This window comes from Hippichthys cyanospilos, chromosome 1 (assembly GCF_059441005.1).
Source record: "Hippichthys cyanospilos isolate Australia breed blue-spotted pipefish chromosome 1, RoL_Hcya_1.0, whole genome shotgun sequence".
NCBI lineage: Eukaryota > Metazoa > Chordata > Actinopteri > Syngnathiformes > Syngnathidae > Hippichthys > Hippichthys cyanospilos.
The window spans coordinates 8427700-8442140 of record NC_142369.1 but is presented as its reverse complement, the minus strand read 5'-3'; the positions used below and the strand labels follow the sequence as shown (position 1 = coordinate 8442140).

The window sequence follows — 14441 nt, the reverse complement described above, 5'->3', positions numbered from 1 at the left end:
TCGCACCCCCCCTCCACCCCCCCATTAATGTTAAACCTCCCTAAGAATAAGACAAGCAATTAGTTGCACTTTCCTAAAAAGAAGACGCATGTTAGATCTTCCCAAGAAGAAAAATTATTGATTACACTGTTCAAAACAATAAACTGATGTTACATTTTTCTAGGACAGAAACAAAGTTAGACTTTCTTAAAAAGAAGACCCACTCTTGTTTACACTTTCCGAAAATGAAGACAAACTATTGATATTAAACCTTCATCAAAAAGACTTCCCTAAAAAGAAGACAACATATTGTTGTGACACAGTCCGTAGATTGAAGATAAACTATTGATGTGGCATCTTTCTAAAGAGAGGAGAAATGAATAATATTACACTTTCCTAAAAAGAAGACAAACTATCGGGTACACGTTTCTTAAAAGAGGACAAACTATTGATGTCACACTTTTCTAATGAGAGGACGAACTACTAATGTTGCACATTCCTAAAAACAAGGCAAACTATTGAGTACGCTTTCCTAAAAAGAAGCCAAACTATTGGTTACACTTTCCTAAAATGAAGACAAACTATTGATTTTAAACCTTCATTAAAAAGATGACATACAATTGCGGTCACGCCCTGCTGAAAAGAAAAAAAAAAGATGTTTGACTTTCCTAAAATAAGACAAAGTATTGATGTTACACCTTCCTTAAAAAGAAGATAAACTATTGATGTAACACTTTTCTAAAGAGATGACTCTGTCACACCAGGTTTGGCCCAGCATGCGGTCGGCGGAGCTCGCGGAGACCGCACTGAGCATGCGCAACATCCCTTTTAACGCCGGCGACACATGGACCGCATTTGAAGTCATTGAGAACGGGGACTTGGGTAAGATTTCTGCCAGTCTATCCCGATAAGGCCAGCCTGTTCAACAGTGTAAATGTCCGCTCGCCAAAAATAGCACCGTATTGGATAAAAACACATTTATTCGGCAATTCTTTGTCCGACCACTAGAGGGAGTCTGCTTACCACTCATTTTCAATTACATGCAGTTTTTTTGCTTCTTGCAGTCAGGCTGGATCTATACGATTACTGGACCTCCTGTTTCCATTTTTCCTTACGATGAGAACATTAATCTTGTGGCGTAATGCAAGATGATAGCACGCGCGCCGATTAATTAATTCCCTCGTCATAGGCGCCCGTTTTCCTTTATCCTCCTCGCACACTCCAGCGAGGGGAGTTGACCCATTTCTTCTCGTGTTATTATGGCACTGGAGTTGTGTGGAGCTCTGTCGTGAAGTTGCTGAGTTGGCGGCACCCCTTACCGCCACCGCCCGCCTCCCCCTCCACCCCCCACTTCTGCGGTTCACCAAAAGTGTCTTTCCCTCATTTTGAGAGCCTTCCCCAAAAAATGGACCTTGCAGTGGCACACGAGAGCCTTCTTGCTCACAGGGCTGCAAAGCAATGAAGATTTTCAGTCAATTAGTCTAAAATGGATTTTTTTAGGCCAATTTCCATGGCAATATATGACAGGGATACATTTCTCAAAAAGATTAACTGGACAATTATTTAAAAACCTGAAAAAAATAATCATTTTAACTCACTCACTGCTTTTGACAGCTATAAACGTCAACAATGGGCTGGCAGGGAGTTCATGGTTACAACAACAAAGATAAACAAAATGGAAGAAATATTGATTTAACTTTTTGGTTAGCAAAATATATTCATCAAAACACAATTTATTATTTAGATTTGTGCAGGAGGCACCTTTTGCTCAGGTAACAACTTTACACATCTTATTTTTTTTCTGTCAGGTTTATGATGTTGATGATTCATGATGCATTTGAAGAGTTAATAGCTTAAATTAACTGCGTACCATTCCTAGATGTGCCAAAACCTCTGACATGTTTTTCTTAAATTTTGGGATTTCAACCTGGCAACATTCAAATTGCTGTAACTTCAACAATTTTTGAGCATGCAATATATATATCATTTTAAAGGCAATTACGTGTAGAATTCAATTTCAATTTTTATTTTTGGGATATAAGATAAAATTTTTTTTTTTTTTTTTGGAGATACAAGTCATCATGATATTTTAGAAAATTTACACACACACACACACACACACACACACACATATATATATATATATATATATATATATATATATATATATATATATATATATATATATATATATATCTCCCAAATAGAAGTCTCCACCTTTGTAATTTTGCAACTACTTTTGCGGCTAATTTTGCCATAAAAATGCCATTTTTGGAGGATGGCTCAAGCTAACAGCAAGCTAATATTTGTCTTCTGAGATCTGAAAGCCGATAAAGCCCCAATGCTATGAATGTTCCGCCATCGTGGCTCTTTTTACCTCCCGGGTTATGAATAACTCAGGAGTGTGGGAGCAGAAGTGTGCTGATAGTGTTACGCCCTGTTCACCAATTAGGAGGAGATAATAGGTCTATTTTGCACATGAGTGTGTTTTTATAATCATATCTTGATTCGCTCAAGATAACTTCCCTGCCGCTAAAAGTCAGAACAACAGCATGGTTTTGTTTTGCCGTTAATTGGAATTAGGGCAGGGTTTTCCCTCCTGAGGCTGGACTAGTTTTTGTATTTCCTCCCCTTTTGTGTTTCTTGCGCTTTGGACAGAGCGACCGTTGCACCACAGCGAGAAGATTCTGGAGCAAGTTTTGGAATGGAGCACGCTGGACTGCCCCAGTTCGGCTTTTCTGGTTTTGAAGAAGTTCCCGGGGGCCAAAAGACAAACGGAAGACAAAGGTACAACAAAAGTCTGACCTTCTGCTCCGAAAGATCACAAGTTACATTTTCTATCAAGCCGAATCAATCACAGGGTGCATATTGACAAAAATAACACCATTTAATTGTATTTCTGTATCGCTCGTTGTATTAAGAGTTGGAAATGAGCCAGGGTTAGAACAGTGTGAGATTTCAGCACATCATGATACTGTCAGCCGGTAGAAAACTTTCAAAAAGAAAGAATGTTTGCCCCTGATGGCCAAATAATAATAATAACAATAATAATACAACAACAACAACAACACATTTTATTTAAAAGCACTATTTTTGACACTCATAAATAAATAAATAAAAGCTGTACAAATCTTACTATGCTATGTTTCCGGAGTAGCTTGAGAGCTAGTTCCATCAATGATAATAGCTGTTGATGATTCTTGCACTTTTATTCACAGCATATAACTCAAAGATGTAAAACTGTCACAAAAAACATTGATTGTAAAATAAAATGCAACAAAATTCTGTCCTGTTTTACTGTAAACAGTAGGCTAAACTGGCATGCTAATGTGCAGTTTAAGTTCTAATTGCTAGCTTAAATGCTACACAGTTGACCAAGCTAGCATGCTAACATTAGAGCGCTAATGTGCTAACCGCTAAATTAAATGCGTATTCATAATTCAATCCTAATTGATAGTTATCTTACATTTTAATTGGAGGGAAACATTTCTAGCATCTCTAATACAAAGTTTTAACCTAAACTAAACAATTAACTAATAGGGTTCGCTTGGCTCAAGACACAGAGTGGCGGTCAACTTGTGTTTGGATGTTTTGGTTCAGCCCTCTGAAAAGGCAGGCCAGGAAGCACACGTGGAATAAGTCATGTTTTTGCTCGGTTTATTTAATGAAGAGCATTGTAAATCCCTTACCGAGATTTCTTTTGTAATAAATTGGAATTTCAAGTGTAAGCTCGAACTGTTCTCATGTTTAGGCAGCCTCACTTCAATAACACTTCCAGGCGCCGCTAAAATAACCGCGGCTCTCCGTGAGACTACAAAGAACGGGAAGGGATCACAGTATAGTTACTGTATAAGGTTGAATAATTTAAGCTATAATATGTGCACTGCAGTGGTTGGATGTCGGAGGAGTGCCCGTGGCAAGTGCATTTTATAGTTAACTCGTCTGTCTGCCATGCAGGAAAAAAAAACGTTTTCCTTCCAAAAATCCGCGATGCACTGAGGTGAGGCGCAAAGTAGCGAGGGATCACTGAACGTAGTCGTCCCTGGCCATTGATCATAGGCAGTTTTGCAAAGGGCAATTCCCGTTTTTTTTTTCCCCCCACAAGTAGAGCCCAAGCAGCCGGTCCGAAGCGAGCATCTTAAGTTCAACGACGGCTGCTCCAAGCTGCTGTCCGGGCACAAGTTCCAGGACAAATTCGTGGTGCTGCGTGCCCAGAAGCTGCTGCTCTACAGAGATATCAAAGTGAGTACACTTTTTCATTTCCCGCCTATCTGGCGCCACAACTCCTGTCAACACTCCCCTATCGCAGATTTTTTACATTCAAATACTGTGATATCTCAAGAGTTTTTTGGGGCAACTTTATTTAAAAACTGAAAAAAAAATGGGACGGAACCGGCTGGCTTAAATTCTCACGGCTTCATTTCCCCAGTGACGGGGAAGTGTCATTTTCCCCGGTTTTCAGATGAAGTAGGGAAAGGAGCGAAAGAATTCCTGCTGACTTTCCATAAAAAGAAAAAAAACAGAGCTTTGGAGATTTGGGAGGACCGGCGGGCGAGCGTTCCCCGGAGGGTTTTTCTTCTCGGCGTGTATCTGCAGTTGAAACATGGGATTTGTAAAGGCGTGTGAGGAAGTGTTAATAATTGATGAAGGTGCAGTAATTCTGGCGGGAGCGAGGGTGGTGCTGGCGGTGGCGGGCTGTGCGCAAAAGATGGCGCTTCCGCCCAAGGTTTCTCTTGATATGAGAACGTCGCTAATTACGAACTGCAAAGGAAATTACAAGCTCTGCTTAATTGATATTCTTTGGCCTCGGCGATAATTGCCGGGTCGGTGTTTCATGCAAATTGTTCCGCGTGGAAGTGGGATTGCTGGGGACGGGGATGCAGCCTTGCCATAAAATTTATGGTTTGGAGAAAAAGTTTTCTGCTAATCGTTGTCATGCACCTTGACTTGGGAGTTGACCTTGGAGCTTGTTCTCCGCTCTTTTGTTACCATGCGGACGAGATATGCGATTTTCAAGGGACCATACGATGCTGATTATGTGTAGGCCGATAACCGATATTTAAAAACGATATTCATTTCAAAGAATCAAGGAAGATTTGTTGCAGTAAAAGGGTAAAAAAAATAGCTTGGGATGTCTTAATCGATGCAGGAAACGTCCCCTGTGGCTTAGATATTTTCCTCCCAAATATAATTATAATAAATAATTTTCACATTTGTTTTTTTTAACAGTCCAGACATTTGTCATTTTTTTATTGTTTGGCTAAAGTAAGTTCTAAAAATGTCTGATGCAAGAATTAAGTACTAAAGTAATCCTTTACTTGATAAAATTTATTACTAAATAAATCCAATACTTGCTGCAACTTTTTTCTCGTGCTTTTAGCCCTGCGCCTTAGTCCAGTGCGGCTTCTCCGCAGTTTTTTAAATAGCCACCAGGGGGCAATCCACCGCTAAAACAAATACGTGTATTTGTTCAAGGTGTCAATTTATGGGACAACTATAAAATAAAACTGAAAAAATGTCAATCAATCGCTCAAAAAGAGTTTTAAAACTAGGGGATTAAGAATATAAAAATGTGTAAGTAAATTAGATCTCATATAAAAGTTAGTGACCTTTACCGTGGCTCTGTTTTTGCTGCTGCGGCTTATATACTAGTGCGACTTATTGTCCAAAAAATATGGTACTTAAGATCACTAAAGTAATGATTCCTTCAGTTTCCGAAAGTAATCAATTACTCTGGTACTTGATTCATTTAGTACGAGCCTTTTTAGATCCTCATTTAGCCAGACTAGAAAAGGAGCTGATTTTGATTGTCTTCATTCATATACAATGTAAAAATATGTCTCCGTGATTGAGTAAATATGTCTCAAATGTTTCCATCTTTGACCACATCCTGGGATGTTAGCCATAGTCCAACGGATCTAAAACTGTGCAACTTCCCATCAAGCTGCTTAGAGCCTTTACATGTTTGACTATTTTTGTTTCTAATCTCCTGAGAGAGCGCATGCCTCCGTTTCCTCTGCTCCGTGTTTAGCGCCGTACGCACGTCCCACCAAACAGCACAATACCTGCTTATCACCCTTGAAATAGGCTGGCTGACTGATTACACGTTGGAAGACATGATGATAATGTAGGACATGTCCCTATGGTCTGTTCTAGGCATATTTACTATGTTATTACTTAGGGGTGTCAAAATAACAGATTGAGATCACTTAATTACAGTCGTAGTTAAAGCATTATGTTTGTTAATCACATTAATCAAAGTTGTAGTCTCTAACTTTATATATGTATGCTTGCTGTTTAGATTAATTTTTATGCATTAGGTCTTGCGTTTGTTTTGGGGGGGTTGCAAAACAAAGGTCAGTCACGCCTTGAAGTGGGCATTGATTGCCTCCTGTTGTGGGTGGGAAGGCAAGCTCAGGTGCAAAAGGAAGACATTAAAACAGAAGAGCAGGTGAGAGTTATTGGTTTGAATGGTAAATTTCACTTTAAAATCTCATATATATATATATATATATATATATATATATATATATATATATTTAGAGAGAGAGAGAGAGAGAGAGAGAGAGAGAGACTAGAATTCCCTACCTCTGTTATAGAGTAGTGTTGTTTGTATGCTGTAGAGACAATTTACTGCCATCTATAGGATGGGAGATTATCGTCTTGACTGCAGGGGGAAAGCCGCACCGAGTATAAAGTGCTACCGCGTCAAGCATAAACCAATCTAGACTTTTGCTGCAGTCTCGTTTTCGCTGTAGTGAAAACTTTTGTATTACGCAACTGGGGGATTTTTCATTGTAGGGGGGAAGTAATAAAGAGGGAAAGGCTTCAACGCATTGAGATTTTTTCACACTGGGGGGTATTTTTGCACGCGTAGGTTTTCATGGTAGAGGAGTTTTGCCGTATACGCGGTGGGCCGCCACAATGTGAAATGTGAACCCCCGGGCCGTAGTTTAGACACCTGTGATTTTAAGAATGACTTATCTAACATCTGTGTGTTTTTAGACCACAAAAGCCGAGAAGGAGATCCGCCTCAAGGCTGCCAAATGTTACCTGGGCCTGAAGAAGAAGCTGAAACCTCCCAGCAGGTAGCCGCGCTTTTCTATTCTGCTTAAAAAAACGGACGGGCAGGTTTGAATCATCGCTGACTATTGCTCCCGCGGTTGAAACGGGAGCCGCGGCGAGGTGAGCGATTTGAGTGTGAATCACGCAATCCGGGGGTGGAGCGGCTTGCTATAGGAGTGGGAAAAGAGTGATACAGCGTGGTGTCATCGATAGACTGTCGAGTGGGCTGCGGGATGCGCTGAAATGAAGACGAGAAAAGCGAGAGCGCGGCGGCGAGGGGGTGAGGAGAAGCGGAGCTCCAGTACCTCATTAGGCCGAGGTCTCCCTGCAAGTGTGTGTGTGTGTGTGTGTGTCTGGGAGAGAGGCCCGGCTCAACTGACTGTGGCGCTGCTCCAGGCTTTGCTCCTCCTCTGCTCCTCTTAAGCCGGGGGAAGTCTTGCCTCCTCCACCTCATTAGTTCCTCTCGCACCAAAAGTAGACACAAAACAGGCATTCTCACACATCACGTATTGTGCGTGTAACTTAGACGGCCCATTTCTGCAACTGGAAATCGGAATCCATTTTCAGCATTGAATTTTGGCGCAGCGTCTTTCCTTTTAAACTTCCTTTAATTTTCTCAATAATCAACATCGGGCAATATTTTTGGGTGTCGATTTAAAGTTGGATCAAATTTAGCTTATTTGCTATACTGGTTTGTTATTATTATTATTACACTTATTACACAGCCCTGCTTTATTACCCACTGCCACTTTTGTGTCCGAAAAATTCAAAAATTTTATTGTCAAATGCATAGTTACTTTATGCAAAGTAACACTGCACAGTGAAATCCTTATTTTGTTCCCTTCCCCGAGCAGACATACATTCCACAAAATAGAGCAAAACATAAGGTAGGCAAAAAAAATTTGGTTGGCTGATATTCTTTGAATATCATTAAAAAAATGACGAATGTTTTCTTTCAGTTGATTGAATGTAGATGGATGCGGCAATTACTCAACTAATACTTTATCAAATCACTACTTTTTTATAATTAAGTATTTCGAGACTGATTAATCAACAATTATCAATCGATAGTCAAATTAATATTTTTTTTACATTCTAGGAATCGTTTAGAGCTGTGAAATTCAGCCTCTTGACAATTTATATTATCAGATTTCTTTAGTCCTTCATAAATCAGACTAATTGATGTGTTGCATCAAAATGAAACGTTTGCTTTTATGATGGATTTCTCTGTGGTGTTACACACACCAAACAAGTCACTGAATTATATATTTTAAAAAAGATTATTTTCTTCATTCTCTGGGGAAAAAAAAAAAACATTTTTGAATAGAAAAAATATAAATGTCTGTAATTGACAGCTTAATCAGTTATTATGTTATTACATAAAATATATATTATTATATATCGGGCGGCTGTGTTGCAATGGTTAGCACGTCCATCTCCCAGTTCTGGGACCGACTTCAAATCCACCTCACTCCGGTCTTCCTGTGTGGAGTTTGCATGTTCTCCCCGAGCCCACGTGGGTTCTCTCCAGGCTTCCTCCCACATTCCAAAAACCTGCACGGCGGGTATATTGGACATACAAAATTGTCCTTAGGTGTGATTGAGTTCGTGAATGGTTGTTCGTCTCTGTGTGCCCTGCGATTGGCTGGCAACTAGTTTAAGGTGTCCCCCGCCTACTGCTGACTTGGGCAACTGGGATAGGCGCCAGCAAGCCTGTGACCCTTGTGAGGATAAGCGGCTCTAGAAAATGGATGGAAGGAATATTCCATATGATATAACTGTATAGTTATTGTATTTATTTATACACATGAACACAATACAACGAAAGACCAAGATTATGACGCTAACACCCCCCCCCCCCCCCCCCCCCTCCCAAACAGCTGGGGCTTTACAGTCTGCACCAAGAAACAGCAGTGGTGAGTAAGCGATAGCTTCTGAAATGCTGTTCCCGTACAATCAATCTGAGGAGAAGTCCGTCCCTTGCAGGCATTTCTGTTGCGAGGAGAGGGAGACGCAGGTTGGCTGGGTGACGGACATCATCAGGATGAAGGTACATGAAGGAAAAAAAAAGATGTCAAATTGGGCCTGTTTTTTCCTAGCCTAACCATTTTCCCAGCAGATCGGGTGGGGGTGGGGTGAACTGCAACAGCGCATGATAATCTTTTAGAGACACGTTGTAATTTTTTTCTTTGCTGACCTTTATTGGAGGCGGGGAAATTGTCACGTCTGGCTGAATTGGAGGCATCTTCACAATTGTTGCCATGTACCAGTCTCCTAATTTGGCTTAAGGGTGTATGCGGGGGCCAAATAAATCTTTTTTTTTTTTTTTTACAATCGAAAAGCCAGAAGTTACAAGCGCATAAATCACGCCGCCTTGCCCTCAATTCCTCTTGTGCTGTTAGTCCGATGAAATGCATAAACGGGGAGTTGTAAACTTTCCGAGGTTGTGCGGCAATAACATAAATCCGCTCGTGAGAATAAGGTCAAGGCCACTTCATGTTGTTTTTTTATGCTGACACAGCACACAACACATCAGTAGAACCAGTGCCACTATTGTACCATCATAAGCCATTTGATATATATATATATATATATATATATATATATATATATATATATATATATATATATATATATATATATATACATTAATGACAATTAATGACACATTTTAAAACGTTTTCCATATATAAGGCGCACCGGATTATAAGGCGCACCCTCAATTAATGACATATTTTCAAACTTTTTATATCACAATATAGTAATAGTCAAAGTGATAAGAATAATAACTCAAATAATAACTCTAAACTGTCAACAGCATAATAACTCAATGTCAATATGAGCAACCTTGTTCTACTTTAAACACACGAAAGAAACAGGTCAAGCTTACTTTATCAGTTTATTCACCATCTACGAATCCCAATCTCAATATTGATTCATATATAAGGCGCACCTGATTATGAGGCGCACCAGCAGCTTTTTAAAAGAATTAAGGCTTTTAGGTGCGCCTTAGTGCGGAAAATACAGTATATCTAAATAATGTCAAACAAATACTAAAGTGTAGTAAAACGGTCAAATGTTCTGCTTGTAAATCTTATCTTTACTGTCAAAGGACCAAAGAAGAATTTATTGAATACATATACCGTATTTTCCGCACTATAAGGCACACTGGATTATAAGGCGCACCTTCAATTAATGACACACTTTCAAACTTTTCCACATATAAGGCGCACCAGATTATAAGGCGCACCCTCAATTAATGACATATTTTCAAACTTTTTCAATCACAATATAGTAATACTCAAAGTAAGAAGAATACTAACTCAAATAACAAATTTAATCGAGTTATGAACCTTTTTTCATTTCATTCCTACACAAATAGCATCCCGTTTCTTGTTTTAACTGGGTGCAGGCCTACTTCCCGTTCCTGACTCCATCCCCCCCGAACCGATGAGGTTTTCACAGCTCCGTGCGGACATTTCATTAGTATAAACTCCCCGCCCCACACCATACCGCCCCCCCTTCCCTAGCTTTCTTTTATGGGAACTCAGTGTTGTTTATCACAGGTGCTTACTTGGGTAAAAGCCTTTTACCGCCCTCGCAAGCAAAAAGGCCAACGTTGTCAGATCTAGATTGATCTAAAGGGGAATCCAATTTTTCTCTTCCAAAAGCAGTCGGGGGAGCACTCACCTGGGTGATGAGTAAATCTGGCACCATGCTGCAATGTTTGGACACTCTTCAAATCCAATAAATGAAAATAAAGATGTTTATTTTTAAACAGGTGCATATTCTTTATCCTCTGGGAAGAAGCAAAATGTCTTTTAGAGATAATACAAAATTATAGTTGAGCTGTCTTTTTTTTTTTTAATGCAAGAATAAATGGTCAGTTTTTCTGATTTACCCTCCATTCTCTGGACTTATTGAAATTATGGAAAAGGGTTAGCAAATTACAGAAAAATATGAGCGCTGGAGCACTTCGCCCATTTCTTCCCTTTTACCTGTTAGCGAATGTTGCGTTAAGACAGTTTCCATAGCGACCAGGCAACGACGGCGCAACATTTTGTAGCGAGGCGCAATTGATGGCGGCGTGTGGGCCGGCGCGTACGGGTCCCAGCAGCGCTGGGAAAAAAAGAAAGGACAGGAAAGGCGCTTTTACGGGTCAAAAGGGTTAGCGTGATGCAGGGGAAAAAAATGGACGTGTCAATGATCCCGAATGGTCTTTTCATCACCTGGCCGTTCATTCTCTTTATGCACAGTTCGGCTCTGACCTTTGCTCTGACCCGGGGGATGCCGCCGTTCACACGTCTTCCCAAGGGATAGTCTTGTCTGACGGTAGAATGCGCCTGCAGCAAAACCCGGCTTCTGGCAGACAGGTGAGCCGTGGCGCGCATCCGTCTTACTATTGACTGGTTAACTGCCAGCTATTTTCCAACAATTTGAAGTCCTGTGGGATATCGTGTTCAATGCTTAAAGGTACACACCTAACATGTACAGTAGAACTCTACAGCGAAATCATCTTTGCAGCCGGAGATTTTTCACAGCAGAGGACTTTTCACTATAGCGAATCCACGTCCCGGACATAAACATATCCGATCTAAGAGCTTCCATTTTTATCCCCGCATTTTCCGCACTATAAGGCGCACCTAAAAGGTTTAACTTTTTTAAAAAGCTGACGGCGCGCCTTATAATCAGGTGCGCCTTATATATGGATCAATATTGAGATTGGAATCCGTAGATGGGGAATGAACCGATAAAGTAAGCGTTACATGTTTCTTTTGTGTGTTTACAGTTGAACAAGGTTGCTCATATTGACATTCAGTTATTATGCTATTGAGAGTTTAGAGTTATTATTTGAATTATTTTTGTTATTACTTTGAGTATTACGATATCATGATTGAAAAAGTTTAAAAATATGTCATTAATCGAGGGTGCGCCTTATAATCCGGTGCGCCTTATATATGGAAAAGGTTTTTAAATATGTCATTAATTGAGGGTGCGCCTTATAATCCGGTGCGCCTTATAGTGCGGAAAATTCGGTACTTTTATCCTGTCTTCAAGTGTTAAGCTTGGTTTAAGATTGACACACTAGCTCTTTCAAAATGACGTTATTTTGGTAGCCACACCCCTTCGTACGGGCCAGATTTTCCGCAACACCTACCTTCCGGAATTTCTTCCGGACAAGCTATTGCTTATGGAAATTCGCCGATGCAAACACCTTTATGATTCGGCTGTAAAGGACTAGCGTGACCTAAATACCGTAAACGACTCCTGGCATTTAAAAACGCTTGGAAAAATTTAGATCGTTTGAATCTACTAGGATTCTTTACCTCTGTTCAAGAGTAGTGTTGTTTGTATGCTGTTGACTCCATTTACTGCCACCTATAGTATGGGAGAATAAAATTTCGAAGAAAACAAACATTTTTCTCTTACAAATGCGCATTTTAACGTATTGCAGAAAATACACAATTTGCATACAATCAATAACTTTTTGCCCACAGGTGGCGGACAGAAGGACTTCGCTCACCCTCGCGAGCACCTCCGCCGTCGGTCCAAAGCCCACGGGCTCGCGCCGGCGTTCCGCCATGGACCCGTGCCAGCCCTACCCGCAGACCCTGCCCACTTCCCGGCAAAGTAGCTTTCGGAGCGCTGGCAAGAGGCCCAGCCCGGGGAGCGGGGAGGGTAAGCTGCCCCCCAACCTGCTGAGCGAGCTGAATTCAGTGCTGAATAAGACGGGTCGCGGCTGCACCGGCGCCGAGTGACGCTTCGTCCGTCGCTCCACTCGCTAGAGGCGGGCTGTGCACTTATGAGACCGCCGCTGTGGTTCAATGAACAGGTGAGACATTTTCGGATGGTTGCCATCAAAGGATGAGCATAAATACGGTTTCGCCTTTGGTGTTTATAAACACAATCGTTTTAGACTTTAGCATTGTTCTGTTTCTGTTGCGTTTGGCAGTTCCGAAACATTAGAAAACACACACAAAAAATGTAAATATTATACATCATACGCGCCCGAGTCAGTTTTCATCGTCAAACTTTGCAGAAAAAGTCTTCGCAAAAGTCAGCACATGAAAAAAAAAAAAAATTGCTATTTATTTAGTAATGGTTAAACGATAGGCTGCATATTTTTGTACTAATCGGGTGAAGCGTAAGAATAAACTTCTGGAACGAATGAGTGAATGAATAAAGCCGTGCCTCTGTCTTCAATAATGCACACAGCACGCTGAAAATGCACACGTAGGCAATTGTCACATGGTCATGAATTATTTATTTGAGCATTTTTTTTCACCGGTGCCTCATAGAGTGAGCAGCTTGCTCTTTCACGTCCCTAAAATCCCAAGCAGGCAGTCACCAACTTAACTTTCACTATTTTCAAGGCGGTAGTTCTTGATTGTAAGACTTTGTGACATATTTGTGTGTCGGTCACTGACAAAGAAATGAACAGTTTACAGTTTTTTGTCTCACCTTTACTGGGCACAGCGACCGCTTTCGGCGGATAGTCTAAACAGACAAAATGGTTGACAGCCATTGCTTAAATTTTAACGTACCCCTAAATTTCGCTAAAAAACTGAAAATTCTTGCCTGAAACGTGTGCCTAATACAAGCCGTTTTTGCCTGTTAAAGGGTTTTATTTTTGTTTTATTTTTACAGTTCTCATCTCCCTTATGTAGTTGGCACTCCCCCCCATATCAAAATCAATTTTCGTTTATTTTGAATGTGGAATAATGCAGTTTATAAGTACAGATATGTGCAGAGTATTTGAGAAAAGTATGAACAAATTTAAATATATTGCAAGTGTGTTCCAATTTTTCCACATCGACACCTACGTTTCCTTATACATGTGCAAAAATTGACCATCTAAAAATGTTTACTCCACACTGGCAACCCCGTGCTTCCTTGTATAAGTGCAAAGATGTACTTTTTTTTATTTTTAAAGACGTTTTGGCAGTTTGGCAAATTGTTATGTTCAAATATATTTGCAGATATGTTTGAGTGACATCGCCTGCCAAAAAATGTCATCTACGTGCAAAGGTGTTATTTTTTTTTAAAAGAAATCTTGGTAGGATAAAAAAAAAAATCTGTCAAATTGGTAATGTTCCAATACATTCAAGCAATATTGCCCACCAAAAAATGTTTACTCTTATTGACAATTCCATGACCAAGTGCAAAGCGATCCTTTTTTTTTTCAAACAACTCTGGTCTGCCACTTTATAGCAATAATCTCCAGTCATACGACGAACGTTTAAATTTATTCGCAAGTACATCCGAGCAACCAAAAACTCCAAACTTTCACTTATAAGTGCAAAAATGACTTTTTTAACCAACCCTGTGCTTTTCCACCAAAAATCGTCAGGCTCAGTGACGTGAATTAAAAAAAAAAACACTAAGACTGAGGAAAC

At 40.3% G+C, this 14441-nt stretch overlaps 1 protein-coding gene and 1 long non-coding RNA gene across 4 annotated transcripts in view; one reads left to right on the top strand and one right to left on the bottom strand.

Moving 5' to 3' along the window:
* Positions 1-13217, top strand: part of arap2 (ArfGAP with RhoGAP domain, ankyrin repeat and PH domain 2) — a 105890-nt gene extending 92673 nt beyond the window's left edge. Inside the window, exons 26-33 of one of the 3 annotated variants that reach the window (XM_088420445.1) lie at positions 744-861; positions 2638-2766; positions 4088-4221; positions 6985-7067; positions 8925-8960; positions 9031-9094; positions 11301-11417; positions 12543-13217. In XM_088420445.1, the coding sequence (XP_088276571.1) occupies positions 744-861; positions 2638-2766; positions 4088-4221; positions 6985-7067; positions 8925-8960; positions 9031-9094; positions 11301-11417; positions 12543-12803 (942 nt within the window). In that variant the 3' untranslated portion in view covers positions 12804-13217. Of the gene's footprint in view, positions 1-743; positions 862-2637; positions 2767-4084; positions 4222-6984; positions 7068-8924; positions 8961-9030; positions 9095-11300; positions 11418-12542 lie in introns of all 3 variants that reach the window. The other 2 variants (XM_088420375.1, XM_088420525.1) reach the window with 2 other exon arrangements.
* On the bottom strand, positions 10872-13194 carry LOC148428931 (uncharacterized). The gene is made up of 2 exons (XR_015866382.1): positions 12372-13194; positions 10872-11488 (listed from the first exon to the last, which is right to left on the bottom strand). It is a non-coding gene; the product is annotated as an uncharacterized LOC148428931 (long non-coding RNA).
* Positions 13218-14441: the final 1224 nt, after the last annotated feature.